This window comes from Symphodus melops (assembly GCF_947650265.1).
Source record: "Symphodus melops genome assembly, chromosome: 23".
Classification (NCBI taxonomy): domain Eukaryota; kingdom Metazoa; phylum Chordata; class Actinopteri; order Labriformes; family Labridae; genus Symphodus; species Symphodus melops.
This window is the reverse complement of record NC_136713.1, coordinates 9,300,758-9,318,226: the sequence shown is the minus strand read 5'-3', so window position 1 is coordinate 9,318,226 and position 17,469 is coordinate 9,300,758. Positions and strand designations below refer to the sequence as shown.

Genomic DNA, 17,469 nt, shown 5'->3' with positions numbered 1-17,469 from the left:
ATGCAAATAAGCTTGCAAGCAGATATGAGGCTGTGCTTTTAGAGAGCTACAGCATCATAACACAGAAGGCAACACTCACAACTAAATCCACCTCGTCTCTGTTGCACCTGCTCCGTCATAGATGCCTTTTCTTTCTCTTCCTGTATGCACTAAAAGAGTCCTGCAGAAAATCCCAATAATCACGCAAACCTTCTAACACTGAAGTTCAAAATAAATCCTCAAAGGCAGTACTATTGGTGTGACTTTTAGTCAGAATATGTTCATGGAATAAAAAAAAAAACTCTCTCTGCTACAGTTCAACCGCTGCATCACCTCCCAGCTGATCAAGTGGTTCAGCAACTTCAGGGAGTTCTACTACATCCAGATGGAGAAGTTCGCCCGGCAGGCCATCAACGAGGGCGTGACAGCGTCAGAGGAGCTGTCGGTGGGCCGCGACGCCGAGCTCTTCAGGGCGCTCAACATGCACTACAACAAGGCCAACGACTTTGAGGTAAGACGAGCCACATGGCCGCTTTTAAAATGTGTTTAAGTGAAGGTAAAGAGAACAAGTGTAAAGTTCAGAGTCATTTAATCTGATGAGCAGCTCAAGTTTTGGATGAATAGTTAAAGATCAGTCAGTGTGGAATTGATCTCAACATTTCTCTTTGGCTAAAAGAATTTCACCTTCGTTACACTTTTCTGAATCTGAATCCCACATACTGTATCCTTAAAACTTCCAACATTAACAGTTTCTCAGTCCGCACGCTCACACAAACGTCCTCTACCGAGTCAGCTGTTCAGAGCGCAACAGTCACCTCAGGATTCTGCTGAGGTGTGGATGTCGCAGTATGTGTGTGTTTTTCTGTGTGTGTGTGTTCGATGAGGCGAAAGAGGACGCCGCTCGAGGCGCGGGTGTCCTTGTCAAAGCGATTTGCAGAAGTCACATTCTCCCCCTCACTTTTTCTCTCCCAATATTGGTCTGAGGGGACCTGAGGGCCCTTAAACTATTCAACGTAACATCAGCAGCATTTAGATGTCCATTAGCACACACCTCGACGCTGACACACACACACACACACACTTTTCTTTTTTTGCTTAGGGAGAGAAATGTTGACGCTTAGATGGAGCTTAAATTTACAAAGAGTAGAGATTTGCAGACACGACACACACACACACACACACACACACACACACACACACACACACACACACACACACACACACACACACACACAGACTTTAAGGTATCTGCTTTGGAAGAATGAATAGCAACGCTTTGCATCTTTTGCATAACAAGAGTCAGGTAGCTTTTCACAGGTGTGTATGTAAAGAACCTGCACAGGAAACACACACACACACACACACACACACACACACACACACACACACACACATGCAAATCTCCGGTGTGTTTAAAGTGGGGTTATTTTAGGGTCTTTAGGCTAAGGGTCAAACTGGGGTCATGATATTGAGAACGATGCTTGTGGCTATGATTGTCCTTCCCCCTTAAAGCAAGAATCTAGTATTTCAAAAGAGACAGACAACCGTTCATCAACATGTGATTAATCCTAACTTCTCCTCTCTTCCTGCATCTATTCGTTTCAGTTCATTTCAGTCTAATATGAAAATCAACTTCAGGACATTTGACACCAGAAACTGAGCTAGGCAAACATTTGCAGTCAAAAAGATACCTGTGTAGTTTGAATAATGACGTACAGCTGTTGGGAAAACTTTTCCATGAGGCTGCATTCAAACGCAACTCAAAAATCTGGGATTCGTTCGTGAACGTTAGCGAGCAAGTCACCATAATGCACAGCTAAAGTAAATCTCGCTTCCAAGATGGAAGTGGGTCTCTTGGAAGTCTTAAAAAAAGCACGTAATCTCAGTGATGTCACTTATTGGTTTTTAAAGAGTTTTGAACTCAAACAGGCAGAGAGGTGGAGATGAGGCCGACCCTACACCTTCTGGTTTCTTCCTGCTGTAAAAGCACACCTTAATATGGGACTTAATGGACAATCCTTGGCTTTTGGCGCCAGCTGCAAGTGGACAATAGTGAAACGGCAGTTTTTCATGAGCCTCACTATAGGCATCATTTCTCTAAACAACAACTTGTTTTTAACCGCTGACTCAAGTGACATGCAACAACACAGGGCCTCACTAAGATCCCTTTGAATCTAATTTAAGCTCTGCCTCAAGATGTTAGAATTATCAACAAGACTGGACTCACAGAAACAGAGCATCCTGACAGTAGCAATATATAATATATCCTGCTGAAAACAGTCTGTATATGAAGTCAACAAATGTAGAACAGAATTAGAAGATGCTGATTAAGGCTCGAGTTAAAGGGATACTTCACCTATTTACATGAAGCTGTGTATCATTAGAAACATGGTAGTAGTGTTGAATGGTCGTGAATCCAGCTCTCATTTTGCCCTGAGACGAGAAAAATATGTTTTTCTTTGCTTGAAAGTTTTCTTCATGTGATGCAAAAAGCGTCAAATTGCATCACATGAAGAAAACTTTCAAGCAAAGAAAAACATATTTTTCTCGTCTCAGGGCAAAATGAGGGCTGGATTCACGACCATTCAACACTACTACCATGTTTCTAATGATACAAAGCTTCATGCAAATGGGTGAAGTATCCCTTTAAAGTGAGTCCTTTTGTTCAATCAAACAATGATGTTTGCAAAGGTAGGTATATATTTTCTTCCTGTACTTTGTCCTCTCCTGTCCCTTCACCTTCTTCCTTCCACCTCGCCATCCTTTCGTCCGTCCGCCCTGAGGGAACATTACCGGCGAGGGACCCTCTCTCTCTCTCTCTCTCTCTCTGTCTCTCTCTCTCTCTCTCTCTATCTCTCTCTGCCTCTCTCTCTCTCTCTCTCTCTCTCTCTCTCTCTCTCTCTCTCCCTCTGTCAAACTCAGAGGCGTGAAACTGGAACCGTGGCCGAATCAGCAAGTCTCCCGACACACACACACACACAGAAGTCTTCTCCTTTAGCCAAATTTAGAATCATCAGAGTTCCACCTTGGTTTGTCCCTCATCACACACCTCCACTCCTCCCTTACTCCCTCCTTTCCTTTCTTCCTCTCCTCTCTACTGAATCTGTCCTATGTTTCTTTGTCTACTTTTCTCTTTATCTTCCTCCTCTTTGGTATCTACCCATCTCCGTTTTTTCCTTCTCGGCTAACAGTTTTTATTTCTTCGTAAAAATCGGCCTTTTGTCAAATTAGCGGTTTAAAAAAGGCCTTTCAAGGTTAAATCTTTTGCATCTATTATGTTTTTCTTATCTCAGTCAACACTGTGTTCTTGGTTTGGACGGCTGAAAAAAAAGCCTGCATCATTAGTCCATGAACACAGTTAGCATTTTAAATAGTCTCTGTCAATTACTGCTGTGGAAAGGTGAGCGTAATTTGTCTGGAGTTTTCTGTGTTGATAGTTTACGTCAGATAGTTGGCGTAAACAGGCTTCAGTAATTACAGCAGCTTCAATAATTACCTCCTCCTCTCTCCACCAATTCTTTCAACTTTTCTTTCTTGTTTGCCTCTCTCTCCATCCTCACCTTCCTCCCGTTCCCTCGTCTCTGAAACTATTTTGTCCTAATTGCAGCACTGCCCACAAACTAATGAGCAAGATGAAGAAAGGAGGCTGGAGAAAAGAGAGAGAGGAAACAGGGAATAGTCTTCAAATAAAGAGAGAGACAGAGAAAACAAAAAGAGGCACAGAGGTGTTTTTTTTTTTTTTGCCAGGACACTCGGGGAAAGGTGTCAGCTTCTACCTTCTGCCAAGAGGAAGAAGAGAAACGTTTCCTCTTCTTTTTATATGAAGAACAGATTGAGGAGTTGTTGGTGAAGGCTGCCAGTACAATGGGCATGGGACTCTTAACTTGTGTGTGTATATATGTGTGTGTGTGTGTGTGTGTGTGTGTGTGTGTGTGTGTGTGTGCAGGGTTTGGCATTTTGGCTAAAATATGATCAGGATTGTTTTTGCCTGTGTTGATCAGTTTTAGTGCTGATTGAAAATACTGCCAGTTTGAAAAGAATCCTGATACGAAAGAAAACATGAAGAAAACGTGATTCTTTCCTAATCAATGATTTGCGGTTTATCAACAGTGTTAAAGAGTAACTGGTAAAAACATTTAATTTTATAATGTACGTGTTTCTTTAAGGGGGCAACAATGTGCTAAGTTTATTATTGTTGAACATTAATTTGATCGATATCTCCTATGGTGACTTTTTTTCGTCGCATGTTTGTATGTGAGCTCACACACTCTGCCAGAGAGCGACTGTGAGTGGGAGGAAGGGGGGAAGTTGTCATATTTTGGTGTATGCGTGTGCTTGTTTGCGTGTCGGCTGAAGAGGGACAATGAGACGTTTTAGTGAAAGCCTTCTAGAGGACGTTCTCATCTTTCCAGTTCAAGGATCCTCGCTGCCTCTGTCAGCAGCAAACCCCCGGCACAGCTGCGCCTCACACACACTCACACACACACACACACATGTTCACGAAGACATACACACAGATCCTCATTTGTGTTCGTCTGAAAGGCCAGCGACAGTCTCTCTCTCTCTTTCTCCTGAAGGGTAGGTGTGGCCGCCACCAAAATGTGCCCTTTGACTTTGACACACACATACACACCTGGAGGCCACGGAGTGGTCACACACTCACATTTCAGGGCTATCTGGTTTCATAATCTGTGCACTTTGTGAAAGGCTCAACTTCTCGTGTCTTTCTCCGCCGTTTTAGATTCTTTGTCAGCCTTTGTCTCTTTTTATTCATCTGTTCACTCATCTCTTTCCGCTTCCTCTTCATCTTCAGACGAGTATGAAAAAAAAAAGAGCACCGAGCTTGACCCTAAGGAATCGATCCTCAGAGAGGGCTCTCTATTACAGATTTAAAAAAAGAAAAAGAAATGAGAGCGCCATCTTGAAAACAACTGAAACTGACGGCTCTTTTTCTGTCTCTTTCTTTCAAATGATTCACAACAAACAAAAACGCTCACGATTTGTCTGGCTCAATCACTTTTCTCTTCCTGTCTCGTCCATCTTCCTGTCCTCGCCTTCCTCTATTTGTAACCTACCCAGAAGGCAACACACACACACACACACACACACACACACACACACACACACACACACACACACACACACATACACACACACACATTTCCTAGACTACACCTGCCTTGCTTCTTTTCCTCTCTTCCCTCATTCATCGTGCTTAAGGCAATCTACCTATCTACTATCTGCACACCAGGGTTTATGTGATGCAGTTTTTGAGAGAGACTTTAACATTGTTAATTTGACTATTTTACTGCCAAGTGTTAAATACTCCCCTTTGATAGTTCTTAAAAAAAGTACAGAAGCATCTGAAACAGAGTTTCTGGCTATCATGGGACACTGCGACTGTGTTATATCAATAAAACATAATTCTGTTGTCTTTTAAGAATCTCTGATAACAAAGAGAACAAACATCTTCTACCTAGATTATGCCTTAAAACAGATTCCACACCGCTTGAGTGCCACGAAGTATGTAAAAATGCATCTGATATGCTTTGCCAAGTCCATATCTGAGCAGATCAGGGTGAGAGGATGGGCGTACTAAGCTAAAGAGTTTGACACTTGAGACTGCGATTTGCATCCGGCATCATAATGTTTGCTGTAGGCTACTTTGACTCTTGGTTGAGATTAAGAAAAGATCAAGATCTGCAGAAAGATAAGAGTCAAACCATCATATGTAATACTTAACACCCGCTGTAGATTCTTCAATATTTAACAGAAAGGTTGGCCTTTGTGTAACCTTTAACAAGAGCGTGGATGGCAAATAGAAAGAGAGAAGTTATGCATGTTGTAGTCTGCACAAGTTGACGACCGCAACGTAATGTTTGCAGATATACTAATCCAAATTTAAGATACCTTATTTCCTGGAAAGACAATATTGCAAAAGCGCCAAGTGGCAATCACATTCAAAACTCCCAACAAGAGTTTGAACGGCAACACACACACACACACACACACACACACACACACACACACACACACACACACACACACACACACACACACACACACACACACACACACACACACACACACACACACACACACACACACACACACACACACACACAGCCACACGACCAATCTATGTGCACTCCTAACTCATCATTGTCATTAAGCGAGGATGAGCCCTAACTAAGTCCTCCTCTCTGTCGCCTTCTCTGTTTCTGTTTGACACAGAGCAGGGTGCTGCAGACAATGCCAGCTGCCAGTTTCTGTCACTATAATTATAGCGATCTGCTTGCAGTGTGTGTGTGTGTGTGTGTGTGTGTGTGTGTGTGTGTGTCTTGGTATTTCAGTGGAGAAGAAGGAGGCATCATCTTTGTCACAGAGACTGATTGGAGTCACGAGGAGGCAGCGGTGTATGTGTGTGCATATGCTCTTCCTGTGTGTGTGTGTGTGTGTGTGTGTGTGTGTGTGTGTGTGTGTGTGTGTGTGTGCAGTGATTCCCTTTCCCTGCCCCAGCTGTCTCCTTAGCTTTAACAATAGGCCTGCTAACAAAGACGTGGCCTTCAGCCTCCGTCATGTGATACTAGTGGTCTGCAGCCTCTCAGTCAGATGACCCGCGCTATTGTCCTCTATGGGTGACACACACTTGCACACACACGGAGAATACAACACGCACACACACACACAGTAAGTCAAGGAAGCACAGCACATGTATAAAAGGACACACACAAACTAAAGACACGCATAAAGAAGACACACACACTCATGAGATAGTGAGAGCAGACACACGCTCGCGTAGACGCAATCTCAGGACGCAGACCCTTCCTCTGGGTCACATGCAGCCCGAACAAAGACAAACTTTATTGTCATTGTGCCGGTGACAGTGAGATCAGTGACTGATTGACAAAAGAGCAGCAGAGAAAGGAAACATATTGCTGATGTCCTGCAGGGGCCCTCAACGTCTCTACTGCTTTTTATTTAAAAAAAAAAAAAAAGTCTGTGAGGTGATTGATTTATTTGCAGAAACAGAAAAAAACCCTGGCTTTTTATTCTTTTAAAGTAAGAGTTGCCTTGTAAAATGTGTGAGTAAAGTGTGATCACACTTGGCCTTGGCTGCCATCTGCCCAGCTGGCTCAAGTCTGTGCTAGAAATGGGATCCTATCAGAATAAAACTGAATCCTTTGACTGGAGATTTGAAGTGAAGTCGACCGTGACCACTTTAAGAGCAATTGTTAGTCAAGTCAAATGTATTCACAAATCACCTTTAAAAGACACTCATGTTGATGCTGACACATTATTTAAACACACGAGGTTCCACCTATGTGTTATACTGTAACACAATGTTGTTGTCTTCTCTGTTGTTCCGACAGATAAATGTGAAATACTCCCAAAATGATGCAGCATTTCAATATTTCCTCTTCAAAGCGGACACAGACTGCTCTATGGCTAATCTCATTTTTCTTCTTTTCTCTTTGACATGTTTTGAGTTTTTAATGGTTCCTGAAGAGGTACATTGTAAAGCTATCAATAAACACTTTGGCGTTCAGTCATCCTCTATGAGAACGCTTACAGTCGGTGTGTGTGGCAGCAGGAGAGGAAACAGAAGCCGAAGCTCGAGGAGCTCACAGATGGAAAGAGGAGAACACATATGCATGCAGGCGGGGGTGTGTGCGTAATTTGGAGTTTGCAACCAAAACAACAATGTTTTGGACACAAATTAGGAGTGTCCCTTTAATGTATGAATCCGTTTTGGTGTGACGTAACCAGAAAATCTGGAGCATGCTCGGAAAAAGAAGCGAAGGGGGTTTATTCACAACTGAGAAAGAAAAGCTACAATAATGCACAATGTCGAGGTACACATTTCCATTTCCTCGAAAAAGCAGAAAGGATGAGAAACTATTTGAAGGAAGAATCTGTAATCTGGATGTGTGTGTGTGTGACTGAAGCCAGGCCTGATAGCAAGGGAGAGAGAGAGGGAGAAGAGGAGGAAAAAGGAAGCAGATGCTTGTGTGTTGGCACTGAAATGATATGTCCACTCAGTTACACACACACACACACACACACACACACACACACACACACACACACACACACATTTTCAGGGACACACACACACACACACACACACACACACACATGAATAGAGTATTTGCTTGCTCTACAGAGAGAGCAAAACCTGAAAGGGTTCCAGCATTGTCTCAATGATAGAAAAGTACCCAACTGACCAAGAGAAAAGTGGCCCTCAACGCGTCAGAGTGGATGAACAGCCACTCGTATTAAACGAGCAAAAACTTGCAGCAAGACAACAAAATTAAACAAAAGAGTCGAGTAGGTTAAAAACGGATTAATAACTAAGTAACAAGAAAAACTGACAATAAAAAAAGACTTTACCACAGGCACAGACATGTACACACACTTGAGTAAACAAAGTCAGCGTCTCCTGCATTAAAGGAGGGAAGTAGACTTCAAGAAACACACACACACACACACACACACACACGCATGTGTCTCATGTTTGCACTCGTCGATAATACAGCATATGGTGTTTGTACAGTGGCTTCTTAAGAGCCTGGTGTGTGTGTGTGTGTGTTTTCCTCCTTTTGTGCAGGATGGTGTGTAAGTGAGGATGGAAAGAAAGCAGGTGAACAGGCAACTGAGGACACACACACACACACACACACACACACACACAGAGGCCTGATATCTTCATCAGTCTCATGGTTACAGAGAGGAAGGAGAGAAAATGGATGAAACCTTTTGGTAGACACAGGGGGGGTTGGTTTATATTCCTAGGAAGGGAGGGTGTGTCATGTTGAGATGAGGAGAAGTGAAGGAAGAGAGGAAGGATGACACAGTTACAGGGAAATAAGAGGACAGAAGTAGACGTGATAAAAGTCACAACTACAGAACTAAAGTCTTATGAAGTAGCTTCTTTCACAAAAGTAGGGCTATACTGTTATTGGCCTTGTTGACAGACATCAGCCCATCGGCCAATAGCGACGTGGCATTGACTGTCGTCCATAGACTTGGGTTATCTCACAGAACATTTAGAAACTCACAACATGGAAATACCTGATTTGTGACTAGCTCTATACTCACTCTGTCATTTACACTCCTTTGTTTGGTTTCATCTTTAAGACAGAAACAGTTTCAAATGAAGGAGCTGCATTCAAACACTTCCATTAACAAGCAGCAAGGCACCAAACACATCAGGGGAGGATTTGTGTAACTTGAAAAAAAAAAAAAGAAAAAAAAAAGAAGAGCAGCAGTCACAGTGTTTAGGCAAAATGAGCTGACGTGCTGCGCAGTCATGAATAAAGAGATGATCCACGACATGTGTTGAATTAAAGCAGTGTATGCATGAGGAAAGTAACCTACTTTTGAAAGTCTCCCCTTTATTCTAAAAATAATTTAAGTGCAACACTGCCCTTTTGTGCTCGTGGCCTGCACTGTTAAAAAAAAAAAAAAGACTAAATTAGCTTAGCGGACGTCACTGTTGCTAAGTGCTGATTGGTGTGCTGTCTGTGCACTTCAGATGTTTCAATGATGGGTTGAGCATTTCCTGCTCCTCGTGTGTTTTCACTAATAAAAATATCAGACATGCAGAGGCTGCTACTGTAGAAATGAAACTAAAGGGCAGAACTAACCCAAGCATTAAAGCATATCTGGTTAAATAAACTACTCTCAGGCAGGACATCTTTGTGACATAATATCGATGTTTACGGAGGATGTGTAGACATGAATAGATGTTTGTAACCTGCAGAAAATAACTCTTAGTTGAGATAAACATGACTTTGTTTGAGTCCTTCATATATTTTCATCAAATGCTCAACCTTGCCGCACAAAGCAAAATCCAAAAAAAGCCTCATCATTGCTTCAATGCAAATGTGACCGTGAGACAGACATGCAGAAACCAATAGACAATACAAATAGATACATTTGCAAATGCAAATACCGGCAGCATGCAACACAGTGGAAACATTTGAGGAAATGCAGTAAATGCGTCAGAGAAATGAAAACGTTTAAAGATGCTGTCATGCTGACGGCTTCTGTCAAAGCAGCAAATATCTTCAAATAATTTTAATGAGTTGATTTGTAAACGTGTGATTTCTCCAAAGACTAATATGCCAAGAGGGGAACAAGAGAGGGAACTGATGAGGAGAGACAAAAAGAGCGTCCCTGAAGGCCTCTTTGTCGGGTAGCGATTTAGAGATTTACAGGCTCTTGGCCTTCTGTGTGTGTATGTGTGTGTGTGTGTGTTTGTGTGGCGAGTGTGTGTGTGTGTGTGTGTGTGTGTGTGTGTGAAGAGAGAGTAATTGAGCCTCCCTTCATCCAATATTTACCCAGCAAACCGGAGCAATCATGCGAATTATGTTTACTGGGAACCAAGTGTCTTTCTTCCTCTTTATCTTTCTCTCTCTTCCCACTTTTCTCCTCGTTCCTCGCTCGCCCTCTCTCTCCTGGCAACTAGACACCATATCAAGGACCAAGCCGGGGACAAATCACACACACACACACACACACACACACACACACACACACACACTGGGGAAACAGGCCCATCTGTATTGATGATGGCCTAATTTAGATCTCTTTATTGGACTGATTTACGATGGCAAGACAAATCTAGGCATCTGGACGTAAGTGTGTGCGTCTGTGTGTGTGTTTGTGTGCCTGTCCAGTTGAGCACATCCTGCTTCATTTCTTTTCCTACCTCTCTGTGAAGTAGCGCTGTCCTTTCCTCCCTCCTGTCGTAGCCTCTTCGTAGCGTTTTGAAGATGACGCACCTCATCCTGAAACATTTAAAAAACACAAATCATCGGGTTGAATGAGGCTGTGCAAGCGCTGCAACACAAAACACAAGGTCGAGTTTACTGAATCACTCCTTCTGCGCGTGGAATCTCTGAGATGCAAATATTAATGAGTGTGAGGAACAATAGAAGACAGGGGTTTACTGAAGAGCAGAATGTTTTTCAGATTTTCAGCTTCAATTTGTAAAACCAAGAGGTCAAAGGTCATGTGCAAACACATCAAAAATCTAAGAAAAAATATGTTAAGTGAATGTTCAAAACAGTGAATTCATCTTATTCTCAAGATAAAAGCTCAGCTGAACAAAGAAAGGATGAAGGGCTGTAATGCAGGAGGGAGGAGGCGCCTCAAAGGCACAGCCATCTTCAAGATCAAGCTCCGGTTTCAACTTTTATTTCTCCCTGTGGGCAGATTCAGCGCAGCCTGACGTTGTGGATGTCTGTATTTTCTCGCTGAAGGAAAACAAAAGGATTTATCCTAAAACAACTCCAGCTCATGTCTCAGATTGTTCTCTTTTTAGACAGATTCCCCCCAGGATTAATAAAGTATTTCTGATTCTGATAGTTATAATTTTGTTTTCCTGGCATGCTGACGTCTGGGAAAAGGGCATTTCAATCCTCTGTGTGGTTTGCAGATATGATAGGCTTGACAATAAAGTTGCTCATCCATCGTTCATACTGTTTTTCCAGAGTTATTAACCATTCAGGCTTCCTGTCCTAACTTTGCCTTTAAACTGTACAGATGTCTCTATCTGAGTCGAAGTCACATGTCTTTGTTTATTTTGTTGTGTGTGTGTTTATATGTGTAAGGAAAAGTGTGTGTGTGTGTGTGTGTCTACAGTCTGGTCTATAGTGAGACAGTGACAGAGGGCCTCATTGAAATAACCGCCGTCTCAGGGGTCCAGCTAAAAAGAGAGAGAGGGCAGTGAGAGTAGACGGAGTATACGAGAGTCCAGGGAATCATTTAGAGTGTGTGTTAGTGTGTGTGTGTGTGTGTGTGTGTGTGTGTGTGTGTGTGTGTGTGTGTGTGTATGTGTGGGGTGATTCATCCGTTCTGGTGGCGGCTAACCTTGGCATGTCCTGCCACGCGTGACGGGGTTACACCCAGCCTGCAATCGTCCTCTACGGGTGTGAGTGTGTTTGTTGGGGTGAATGGGAGCGTGTGCCTCGTCTGGAGGAGTCAGCCTTCTGTGTGTGTGTGTGTGTGTGTGTGTGTAGGTGTGTGTGTGTGTGTGTGTGTGTGTGTCTGCATGCAAGAAAATGAGACAAAGAAGAAGAAGAAAAAAGAGAAAGGGGAGGGGGTTACACTCGTCAGGTTGTTTAGTGTCTTTGAATGATCTTGCCCCCGGGAAAAAGGGCAGAAAAAAGAAAAAGAAAAATGTGTGTGTTCCATTGTTCTGCTGTCGCGCACACACACACACACACACACACACACACACACACACACTAACACACACCTAAACGCTGTGAGTTGACAGTGTATTTATGACTGCATGTGCAAAGGACAATTGGATCTCTGCAATGCTTTCCCTCTCGTTTAAAGTCACACACTCAAGAACACACACACACACACACACACACACACACACACACACACACACGTGACAGATCACAGACAACTGTTCACCTGCCATTGTCAAGGACTGCGTGTGTCATCCGTCATGTGTGTTCAGAGGGAACTCTGACACCACACACACACACACACACACACACACACACACACACACACACACACACACACACACACACACACACACACACACACACACACACACACACACACACACACACACACACACACACACACACACACACACACACACACAGAAAGGAGAAGTATATTTAGAGGAAGTCGAGAGCTGAAGAAACACTCTGGGTAAGAATAGTAAAACATGGACGCCTGAAACACACGCACACCTACTTCTTCATCTTTATCAGCCACAGAGCTGTTTCTCTGAATAGTCGACTCAAACTCAATTTGAAGACGCCCTCCATTTTTCTTTTGTCTGTAGATCTAAGAAAGCAGACGTCCCTTTGTGGACTCTGTCTTTAATGGCTCTTTGTGATTATTATTAGTAGTAGTATAGTGTCACACTGTGCAGAAAGACTGTGTGTTCTCAGGGAGCATGGGCTCATCCTTTAGGTCAGAGGATGAAGCACGCCTGCCTGGCAGTCTTGTGTAGGCTGTTTCGTTTGCTCATCGTTTGTTCTGTGTATATCGTTTAGTTTCCTTGTGTGTCGATGATTCACAATTAAAGATGATCTGGTTTTGTATGGAAGCCTTCAGTGGACATGCAAACACACATGATATGAACTCTGTCTTCCTTTAACAAGCAGAAACATCAGCTTCTCCTCTTTAAACTCTTATCCCCAGTTACAAGAGAAACAAACAAAGAAACGCTGAAATAAGCTTCACTGACCTCATGACAAATTAGGTTAAAACCTGCTTTACAGTATGAGAGTATGAAAAATCGGATGTGTGTCCTCTTTAGGCTGCTGTCAAGTCTGATTCTGATTCTGATTCTGTATTCTCACTGTGCAGGCCTTGCCTTTATCAAGTACACTCTCAGGTTCTGAACCTTACAGGTGTTCCTGAACTTTCTTTATAATTGTGTTCAAACAACATTTATCTTCTTTCAGCGGGATGTTAGTGGCCTTTGCACGCTAAAGATTAGAAGCATTTTCTTCTTATCCATTAGGATGGAAATGTTTCATATTGTGTCCCTAACCTTGACAGCAACGTGCAGCCCGCAGCATGAAGAGGCCACTTGATCTCCTCACTGTCGGAGTCAAGCGTTCACTATTGATGTGTCACCCGTCTGTGGGTGGAGTGCTCAAGAGTTTGCACATTTTCGATTTCATAAGAATGTTTTAAGGTACCTTCTTCTTCCACTGTATACTCGCTAATGCAGAAGAAACAGCTCTGTATTTCAAGCTTGTCATAAATAACTTTTTTTTTAACTCAATTTAGGACAAGGAAGTCGAATAAAGTTCCTCTTCACTTCAAACAATCGAAGCAGGCACTCATCATTTCCTTTTTCTCTCCTTTTTCCACTTCCCTCTCCTTTATTTACTTCCAGGTTCCTGAACGGTTCCTGGAGGTGTCCCAGGTGACCCTTCGCGAGTTCTTCAATGCCATCGTGGCAGGAAAGGATGCAGACCCGTCCTGGAAAAAGGCCATCTACAAGGTGATCTGCAAACTGGACAGCGAGGTTCCCGAGGTTTTTAAATCCCCAAACTGTCTACAAGACCTCCTCCACGACTGACTAGGACGAGGGAGCAGACCTGTCACGCAAGACAAGCCTCAGAGGAACATGAGAAGACTTTAAGAAAACGTCGATTTTATTCACGTTTGACCTTCATGATGCCATGCTGGGACTTGAAGTGATTATCTGGGATATTTGTCGTTTTTGCTCGTCTTTTAGGGACAGAACATGCTTTGAAATGTTTTATAAAAACAAGAAAATATTCCTCGTCAAACAAACAAATTATGTCCAGACTTTTATAAAGGCAAAACAGTGACAAGCGAACGTCCTGGCACTTACAGAAAAGCTCCTTCTGGATCGAAACAGGTCGTCTCCGGTCTCGTCCCTCTCTGGAGAAACAACGGGATGAAGAAGATGAGGGATCCGTCTTGATCCTGTAATCCGGAGCCAAATAAAAATAAAGAAGATAATATATACAAATCTTTTTATTGTGGATGTTTTTAAGTTTCATGGACATTTTTTTGAGACAAAAAAAGTGATGTTTCTGTATTTTTTCCTTCTTTGTATAAGCTTCTCTTCTATGATCCCGCAGTCACTCACACAGATACACGTGCACACACACAACCACAAACACACAATCTTCTTGAATAGGAAAGCACAGTAGCGTTCCCACATCCTCTCCCAAACCCAGACAGAGCTTAGTTGTTGTTTATTTCCCTTCTTTTCGCCCTCTTCTTACTGTACTGAGACGTACTGAGTGTTTTCTTTTTTTGACTGTGTGCCTCTCCCTGCCCCATCCCTTCCTTGGCCGCCCCTCTCGGATCATGTCGCATTCAGGTACCCAGAGCAACAGGAAACAAGAGTATTTCAACATTACAGTTTTTGACATATGAGGAAAAAAAAAAATAGTCCAAACCCCTTTAAATTGTATGGGAAGTGAGTTTGAACTGTAATGAATCAGAAAGAAAAAATACATTACATTTGTGCATCAAAATGTCCAAAAGCTATTTTGTGAGGTTTTGTAAGAACAATGATCAAACCAAGAGAAGCACAGGTTTTATGGGAGTTATCTGGAATTGATTTGCTCGTCTTCTGGGGAAACGCGGGACAATAAAGAGATTATAGGTCAGAGATTAAGGACAGAATCCAGCAGCCATGATCCCACGCTACTTAACAACATTGTCTGTTGTTGTTGTTTAGACTGACAGAAGTGACATACTGTGTGTTTAACCTCAGCTCTCTCTTTCACATTTATTTAACATTTAGAACAAAGTAATGCACTTGCAGAGGACGTTTCATTGGTCCAGTCACATGTTGTTAAGAAGTGACAGCGGCAGATACTCTTGGGTTTTTCTTCACTTTCAGCTCTGGTGGAGAAATCTTTTATTATGCAGGAATATACCAGGTCAAACTACCATTGGGTGTTTGCTTTATGCCCTGCTGCTTAAAACAGACTTACTGCATAGCCCGAATTACGCATGCTCAAAACTTCCACCCTGACTGTATCTGGATTTTTTTTCCAACACAGTCCCGAATTAAACTTACCCCAAGAAGTCATGGTGAGAGAGGGTAATATTGAGTGGGAGGAGGTCATGGTGAGGTTTCCACCCATTCACTGAAACTATGAGTTCAATAACTGATATGAAGGTAGAACCTGCTGTCATAGCCCTTTCCATCATGCCTTGCATGTGCGAAAAAGGCGTTTGTGAGTCCTCTGATGGTACCTGGAACCACACTGTTCACTTCCGTTTTATGAGGTCTTCAGATCTTTTTTAAACAACAAACTATTATTCATGGTGCTATGACACAAACCTGGCATTATTTAAAACTGACGGCTTACTGTGTACCAATCAGCTGTTCTCAAAATTGACCCAAGACCCTGAGTACATGTATTCCTTCTCTTCATGCTAATAACCTGGAAACAACTTCCCAAACCTCATTTGGATGAAGATGATTTTATGTAGGAGCGTTTTCTGGGCTCTGGGGGTCCAAGAGGGGCTGCCGCACCGACCGGGTCATGTGTGAAGTGTTTAAGGTTTTAACAGCAGAAAAAAAAGAACATACGAGAAAATGCTGATATTTGTAGCTTGTATAGATGTAATAATGACTCTGATCACTCTGATATTGTTATTATTTATAATTGAAATAATTATTCCTATTAATGTTATTCTGATGATGATAATGATTATTATTAATGCTTGCTACAGATTTGACCAGTGGTTTAATCATTGTTTCTTCATCACACTGCAACATGAAATAAATTATTCTTTGACAGAAAAAAAGACAAGAAGAAGAAGGCTTGTTTGTACTTTTTTCATGCTTAAAAGAGGTGCGGAGGGCGTGGACCGCTGCACACAAAAAAATCAGCATCAACTCAGGCAGTAACTAGGCAACATGATGATGGCCACTTTAACTCCATCCCCCCCCCCCCCCCCCTCTCTCTCTCTCTCTCTCTCTGGATTCTGTTCGGGGGACATGTGATCCCTTGTTGTTGTTGCTGATGAATTGAAAAGAGGAGCGCTGTGTGATTATTGTCAGCACAAAAGCCTCAAAAAGCTGCTGACGCCTAGATTAGCCAGTACAAAGACACAAGAACACACACACACACAAAGACATAGGTAGAGACTCACACTCGCAGACACACAAAGGCACAGGGACGAGGCCCGTCTGCCCTCCATGCCCTACCATCCTCCCTGCTCTCCTGTTCTTCTTCTTTTGGCTCCCTTTCTCAGAAGTATTGTTTCGATCCTCGTCTTATGCCTCACACTCACAAACACACACCGTGCCCTCTGTGTGTTCACAGGCCTCACACAACACATGGACAACATGGACGATGGCTGAACTTTTGTCCCCTTACTCTCTATTCTTACAGTGTAACCAAAAAAAAAAGAAAAGGACAAATCCAATCAATGACATGTATTATTGGTATGAAATTCTACAAATTGATTGAAGTCTCTAATTACAACCATGACCCCAAGAACAGAATAAAGGTTTCTGAAAAGAGACTGACCTATGATCATCAATTAGGATTCAATTAGTTTTTTGTATTTAATATGAATCTTAACAGACAAACAAATCAAGCAACACGTCTGTTATTCAAGAAGTAGAATTAAAAAAGCATCAAACTACACTGAGACCACCATATCAGATGCTCTAAGATCTTGTCGCTCCAGTATACATAGTAATGCTTTGAGTTTTTCAAGATGAATTTCATAGATGAATATTTTAGAAAGACGTGGTTTAAACTGTTGCAAATTAGGCTTAAAGAACGAGAGAGAGAGAGATCACAGCTTACACTGCCTCAGCTTTTCATTCGAACAGGAGGAGCTGAACAGGAGGTGGGGTCACTCTCTGAACTACATGATATCACACACACACACACACACACACACACACACACACACACACACACACACACACACACACACTCACCGTCTGCCTATGAAAGCACATCTGAGCAGCGCAACAATAAA

The 17,469-nt window shown here is 42.6% G+C and overlaps 2 protein-coding genes across 2 annotated transcripts in view; one reads left to right on the top strand and one right to left on the bottom strand.

Annotated features, from left to right (window-relative positions):
- Window positions 1-14,337, top strand: part of prox1a (prospero homeobox 1a) — a 31,563-nt gene extending 17,226 nt beyond the window's left edge. Inside the window, exons 6-7 of the mRNA XM_079336463.1 lie at window positions 296-490; window positions 13,871-14,337. Of these exons, the coding sequence (XP_079192589.1) occupies window positions 296-490; window positions 13,871-14,056 (381 nt within the window). The 3' untranslated portion in view covers window positions 14,057-14,337. The remainder of the gene's footprint in view (window positions 1-295; window positions 491-13,870) is intronic.
- LOC306818749 (uncharacterized protein) overlaps window positions 1-17,469 on the bottom strand; it is a 153,027-nt gene that overhangs the window by 99,202 nt on the left and 36,356 nt on the right. Inside the window, exons 5-6 of the mRNA XM_079336471.1 lie at window positions 14,336-14,430; window positions 10,697-10,775 (exon numbers count right to left, since the gene is read on the bottom strand). Of these exons, the coding sequence (XP_079192597.1) occupies window positions 10,697-10,775; window positions 14,336-14,430 (174 nt within the window). The remainder of the gene's footprint in view (window positions 1-10,696; window positions 10,776-14,335; window positions 14,431-17,469) is intronic.